Here is a 6,515-nt window from a genome sequence, read left to right as displayed (position 1 = left end):
AACTTCAATGTGGTGTTTGAAATTCAGATTACTGTCCAACCAAAAGCCAAGATATTTGTAGGTATCAACAAACTCAACAGAGACGCTATCAAGGGTGTCAATGGAGAGGCAAGAGGACGCTGATTTGGGAGCAAAAAGCATTGCTTTGGTTTTCTTACTGTTCAAAAGCAGTTTGGAATCAAGAAGTGCATGCTGCAGCGTGATAAAATCAGATTTTAAATTGGAAACGGCCATATCCAGAGAAGGAGCACATGAATATACAATAGTGTCATCAGCATACATATGATAGGTAGAAAATTGCATCTGATTACAAATATTGTTTACATATAATAAAAAGAGCAAAGGCCCCAAAATAGCACCCTGTGGAACTCCCTTCTCCAAGGTGACAGGGTCAGAGACAGTGCTACCCAACCTGACGCATTGAGTACGGTCGGTTAGATAACTCTGAAACCAGCAAATGGCGTTATGACCGAAACGAGACACCAACATAACATTAGACATAATGTGGTGATCTACAGTATCAAATGCTTTGGCTAGGTCAATAAACAATGCAACACAAACTGATTTGTTATCTAAAGCAGCCTTAATATCGTCTAAGACTTTCAGACTGGAAGTCACAGTACTGTGCTTTGATCTGAATCCAGATTGCATAGGGTTAAGGATGTTGTGTGAATTTAAAAAAAAGTTTTAGCTGAGTAGAAACTAGGGACTCAAGAATCTTTGATAACACAGAAAGATTTGAGATAAGACGATAATTATTTAACTCAGTGGGATCACCAGCTTTCAAGAGGGGCGATACCAGAGCTTGCTTCCACAGAGCTGGCAGTGTGTGAGTGGACAGGGAGAGATTAAAAATATCAGTTACTGGTTGTGCTATAATCTGATAATAATCTAATCTATCTAATAAACAATTAACATATATGCCTTTTCCTCCCAGCTAGTTCAGGTTATTGCCCCAGGTATCCACAATGTGCCAACTTACTCTTCCATTCCTCAATCTCCAGCTCACGACTTTCAAAGCTCTGGTCGTAAGGCTCTGCTTCTGGCTCGTCGTCCGGGTCGTGGTACTGGGCGAAGTACGGGTGGGCTAGAGCCTCGGAGGCTGTGATCCGTTTGTCTGTGTCTAGCACCAGCATTTTCTCCAGTAAGTCCACAGCTTAAACACAGCAACAAGAAAAACTTGATGAGTATGTGAAAGGAAAACTAAAACATTGATCATTACCTTTTTCCTGTAATGAATATAACAGGATTTTAAAACGTATTTCATTGCTGTCGTGAGTAGATTTTATAGCGATTTATTTGAATTGGGCAAAACTTATAATAATTGAGGATAGTCCTTACCAAGAAAAACAGTGACTTTCTAATAACACTAGAGGGACTCAGTGAGCCAGGAGTAGTATAGCTCGGTGCTTAAGGGGACTTACCAAGAGGGTTGGCACCGATAAACACATCAGCAAAGTTCCTCTTAGGCATCTGAGGAAGTGAGTTAATGTAGTTCCTCGCCTATGAGAAAAGAACAACAAAATAGCAAAACAATAAAAGATAACACCGTGGCACTTCGCTAGAGCTGCAGCCTAAAAATGTAAAATATCTTTGACAGACGTAACATTGATGTAATGCAATTGCCTGGTGCAGAAACTATTATTGCCTTACAATCTCCAATTACGGCATGATGCAAGCACTTTAACACAAGCCACATCATTACAGAAACATTAGGCTCTAATTTCAGAATCAATACGCATTACCATCAGTACAGGGAGCCTGAGAGAAGCACGGTGAGTCAGAGAGGAAACAGGGAGGAAGTGAGAGTAGAGGGCTAACATGCAGATGCAGACTGTAAGAAAATTGACACATCTAATCTAAAAAGGTATGCGTCTTCAAACTGTGGCTCGGCCCAGAATCCAGCTCAGGGGAGGGGGGGTGTTGGTGGAGGGCTCGTGTCTCACCTCATGGCTGGGCATCCTGCCTATGAGGGAGGCTGGGGGCGTCCCCGTCAGGCGCATTATCTGCTGCAGCTGGTTTATATCTAAAGCTTCCGAGTCAAGGGGCATCGTAACATGGAGGTCAGCATTTCAAAGAGCATGGGGGTTTGTGTAAGGGAGGGGGAGGNGGGGGGGGGGGGCACACACGCAGGCTGAGGATGTAGATGATGTAAGAAGAGGCGGATAGTTTTTTTAGCTTCGATGTGCACACTTAAATTCCAAGAACCTTGAGTAATTGTACTGAATATTTCCTTTTGAGCCACTTTAAACTTCAACCCCACTTCATATCAAAGGGAAATATTGTACGTTTTACTTTACTGCATTGTTATAAATCTGAAACTACTAGTTACATTACAGATCACGATTTTTACACCCAAACATATGAAGAACTTTGATGTATGTTAAAGTACATTGTCATGATTATATTGTAATAATTGTACCATTCTCAATGCAGGACTTGTACACAAGTAAAGGATGTGAATACTTTCTCCACCCCTGGCTGAATGACAACCATAGCCTGACTATGACCCTTTAAAAGAGTATTATTATTAAATAGATTCATGGTTGCGGTAGCCAATTGCTGCACTAGAGTCCTCTTACTTTTTCATAGGGAGAGCTTAGAAGATAGTATGTGTTCATGGTATGTGCTAGAAACAAAAATGGGAATCAAAGCCTTAAGCTAAGTGCAAATAAAGCCACACAATTTCAGGGCGAAACAGGTGCAGCAGAGAAGTAGTGGTAGCAGTACAAAGTAGAGTAACTGTCTGTCTCTTGCCAAGGCGACACAAACACAGGCGGGAGGGGCGGGATGGTATTTTACACTCACAGACTCCGAAGAGCTTTTCATCAACAGCTCGGGCCCTGGGGTTCCAACGAGCATCATTATAAGTTTCAACTGATCAATGTCTACCACACGCATGAAGGAAAACAGGAAGGTGGGTGTTGGATAAGGAGAGAGGGGGAAAGAGCTGTCATAGGTGAACAAAATGTTATTTAATGCAACTAATGTTCATTTTTAATCATTGATCTGCAGATTCTTTCCAGTTTCTGAATATAGAATGATGCCAACTAGAAAATATAAATGCAATTTAAACCTAAACATGTTTAATCTACACATTTAGATGTTCCCTTACCCTTTAGAACGAGCTCCTGCGCACTGAACCTTAAAATGTGCATGAGTTTATATTTTGCAAGATTTCATTTTGCTTTGTCTGTAGCCTCTAGATTCAAAATACCACTTTTCACTAATTCGCTGATACAGGTAAAATGAAAATGTCCATAAAGAGTGTTTTTTTAACTGTGGCTCGTAGGTGGGTGGCTCCACCACCAGATTTAGTTTTGGTCTGAGGGCACGCATTTAAACACCCACGGAGCACTGAGTGAAGGAATGGTGTGTTTGATCATTTAGGGCAGGAAACACAATCACAGTGGGTGTGTGTGTGTGTGTGTGTGTGTGTGTGTGTGTGTGTGTGTGTGTGTGTGTGTGTGTGTGTGTGTCCTGATTACACAGTGTCATTCTGTGTGTTTGGACATTGTTATATTCTGTTGCTGCTGAATGAGAGCTCTGTGGGAGGGAAACATTAAGGTGTACTGCATCTTAGAGAAGCAGTGCAGACAACAGTGGGCAGCGTTGAGTCATAGACTGCAGGGGCTCTTAACTACTATCACATGCATGCACATATCCTAACACACGCTGCCCTCACTACTCTCTCGCATGCACTTGTACATGTGTGTGTACTTGAATCACTGTGGTCTTGCAACAAAGCAACAGCTTGTGTGAGAAGACCCTTGAATATAGTATTATGAAGTATGCATCATCTCTACTACCTCTTCCTGATCTACCAAAGACCTACAGCACAGGTTGACTACAAGGAGCCATTTTACTTTTGCATGGCAATGCCAGTGCTGGAAGGATACGGTCTGTGCCAGGGAAGAGCGTCTGTCCAGTGAGTAGTTCAGCCATGATGCAGCCCACTGACCAGATATCCACTATTACATGTAAAGAGGGAAAACATTCAGCATTGTAAATAGAATATGATACAATTTGTCTGGTTCAGGTCAAGTATAAGTTACATTACATTAACTTAATTAGTTTAAGCTTTGAAAAGCATAATGCCTATAGGACTCTTACATGGATTTCACAAAAAGTTGTATATTGTTGAGCTCCTTTGAAAAATGCATTGCTGAATTACCGCAACTGTTCAACACACAGATGTCAGTGAGGTATTTCAATTGTGTGAAATCGCAAATTATTTACCGTTGTATTCAGTTTCAGCCTGAAACATTGAGATGTAATCAGTGTGTGTACCTGTCATATTGTAGTGCATCCAGTTGAGCATGATCTCTGGGGCTCGGTACCACCGGGTGGCTACGTAGCCGGTCATCTCATCATCTGTGTGCCGTGCCAAACCAAAGTCCAGGATCTGAGGGGGAAAATATTTGTTTTGGTTTGAGAGGTAGAGAGAGTGAGGAAATGGGCTGCACCATTTAATCTCGACAGTAGATCCTCTGAATCTTATAAGATGACATTTTAACTACACCATATTTCACCTTGAGCTCACAGTCTTCATTCACAGCCAGATTACTAGGCTTCAAGTCCTAAGGAGAAAGGGAGCAAGAAAATAAAATTAAGTATGGATGCAAAAGTAACAGAGCCTTTCCCTGTCCCTGGGAAACGTAGCTGATGAATAAACAGTCATTACTTACTCTGTGGATAATATCTGCAGAATGGATGTACTGTGGGGGGGGAAAAGAACAAAAATAATGGTGATTGAACTTATATTGCAGTCTCAATTGGAACACAGCCCAAAGTGTATTTAATCTGATATTTTTGTACTGTCACAGTTTATTGTGTGTGTGTGTGTGTGTGTGTGTGTGTGTGTGTGTGTGTGTGTGTGTGTGTGTGTGTGTGTGTGACCACATGTTTCAGTACAGTTAACAAATTATTGTAAGTTCTGTCAAACATTTCCCTCTTTTTGCAATTTACTTATTTCTCTAAATAGTTATCACCGTAACAAACCATATTTAATTGAATCTACTGTACAATATGACATGTACATTCTGTTCTTGTACATATCATATTCTATTTACGTGAATATAGACTTCTTGCACAATTTTTAATTTGTATTTTTAATTTATTATATATGTTGCATCGTTGGAGGAGCTCGGGTCATAAGATTTTCAGATCCATTTCTACACTGTAGCTTATGTCCATATGACATTAAAATCTTGGAATCTTACACCAAAAAGTAATGTCTCTTAAATAATAGAACCGTTTGTTATATATGTCAGTCCACAAATGTATATTTACACATATTGCAGAGCGGCGAGCGCAAGTAAAAAAGACTGCATTTATTGATAAAATCATCAATGCCAGATGCCTTCTACTTGGTTACTTTAATTTGGGTTACCCCAACAGATTAAGTATTCAGAGAGCTTAATATCAGGCACAATAACGGCAAGAGGTTAGAGAAAAACTTTAAATAGACAGACTCTCATTCATTTGGCTGTTACATTTAGTTAAACATTTCTTACTGAAATTAAATTATGTTTCTACAGCCACTCAACCAAAATAGATTAATTAAGTTATTTATTTATTTATTTTCAAATTACTGACAAAACATAAGTTAGTAGCCTAACTTCAGAACATTGCAGATCAGCCTAGGAAGACAGCAGACTGATAAACATGTCGAACAGCACCAGTTTCTAGATACATTCTTCTGTTTCGCTGGGAGCTTCACTGACCTTTAAGCCTCGGAGAATCTGGTAGATGAGGAACTGGACGTGGTCATCGGTCAGCTTTTGACACTTGACGATGTTGTTAAGGTCTGCACCCATTAGGTGGGTCACCAAGTATCTGCAAATCATACAGTTCAGATGATGAGAGGTGGTCTCCAAATGTCTGCATGGCTATATTTGTCTTCTGAAACCTATGTTGTTATCTTCTGTAGCTTTCTTAAATTCTTTAAGAGTTAGTAAATGTTTTACTAACTGCAATAATGACTTTGAAATATTGACTTCATTTACAAATCACAAACTATTCTTTTGACTTTCCAATTTGAAAGATAGCAAGTGGTTCAAGCATTCTCCAAACATGTTAAGAAAGAAAGAAGGGGAACTGATAATAAAGATTGTTACCAGGAACATTTTTGATTGTTTCACTTAGCTTTTATTGATAGTGAAATGTTTATTTTACAGCTAAGATAAGCCATAAGAGACCAAATATAATACAATAGTATATGTGAAGTTTCTGAATGTCACATCTGCTCGATCTGTATTGCACAATTATTTCTGTCTTTGTTACTTTTCACATTTGTGTAATTTCTATCTTTTAATATTTGTATGCATGCCTCTTTATTAGTTTTATCTCTTAACTTTTGCTGTAACAATGTACATTTCCCCTGTGGGACTAATAAAGGTCATCTGATTATTATTCTGTTGAAGAGAAGTGTCACATTGTAACCTAACTTGTGGAGTACCTCAGGGGTCTGTGTTGGGTCCAAAGCTGTTCATCATATACTGTACATCAACGAT

The 6,515-nt window shown here is 39.5% G+C and overlaps 1 protein-coding gene across 3 annotated transcripts; it reads right to left on the bottom strand.

Moving 5' to 3' along the window:
- Window positions 1–932: 932 nt before the first annotated feature.
- On the bottom strand, window positions 933–5,950 carry LOC104958064 (mitogen-activated protein kinase 14B-like). Of its 3 annotated transcripts, none has more exons than XM_010785772.1 (8): window positions 5,727–5,950; window positions 4,689–4,718; window positions 4,533–4,580; window positions 4,291–4,405; window positions 3,867–3,971; window positions 2,809–2,888; window positions 1,425–1,503; window positions 933–1,156 (listed from the first exon to the last, which is right to left on the bottom strand). In XM_010785772.1, exons 1-8 carry the CDS (start codon window positions 5,847–5,849, stop codon window positions 948–950), a joined length of 789 nt encoding a protein of 262 aa, XP_010784074.1. In that variant the 5' UTR covers window positions 5,850–5,950; the 3' UTR covers window positions 933–947. The 3 variants fall into 3 exon arrangements, with proteins under 3 accessions (XP_010784074.1, XP_010784076.1, XP_010784075.1); XM_010785774.1 differs by having other exon boundaries at window positions 3,900–3,971; window positions 5,727–5,943; XM_010785773.1 differs by lacking the exon at window positions 2,809–2,888 and adding an exon at window positions 1,947–2,026 and having other exon boundaries at window positions 3,900–3,971; window positions 5,727–5,907.
- Window positions 5,951–6,515: the final 565 nt, after the last annotated feature.

Source organism: Notothenia coriiceps, unplaced genomic scaffold (assembly GCF_000735185.1).
Source record: "Notothenia coriiceps isolate Sejong01 unplaced genomic scaffold, NC01 NC01_scaffold00028168, whole genome shotgun sequence".
NCBI classification, from domain to species: Eukaryota; Metazoa; Chordata; class Actinopteri; order Perciformes; family Nototheniidae; genus Notothenia; species Notothenia coriiceps.
This window is presented reverse-complemented; position numbering and strand designations above follow the sequence as displayed.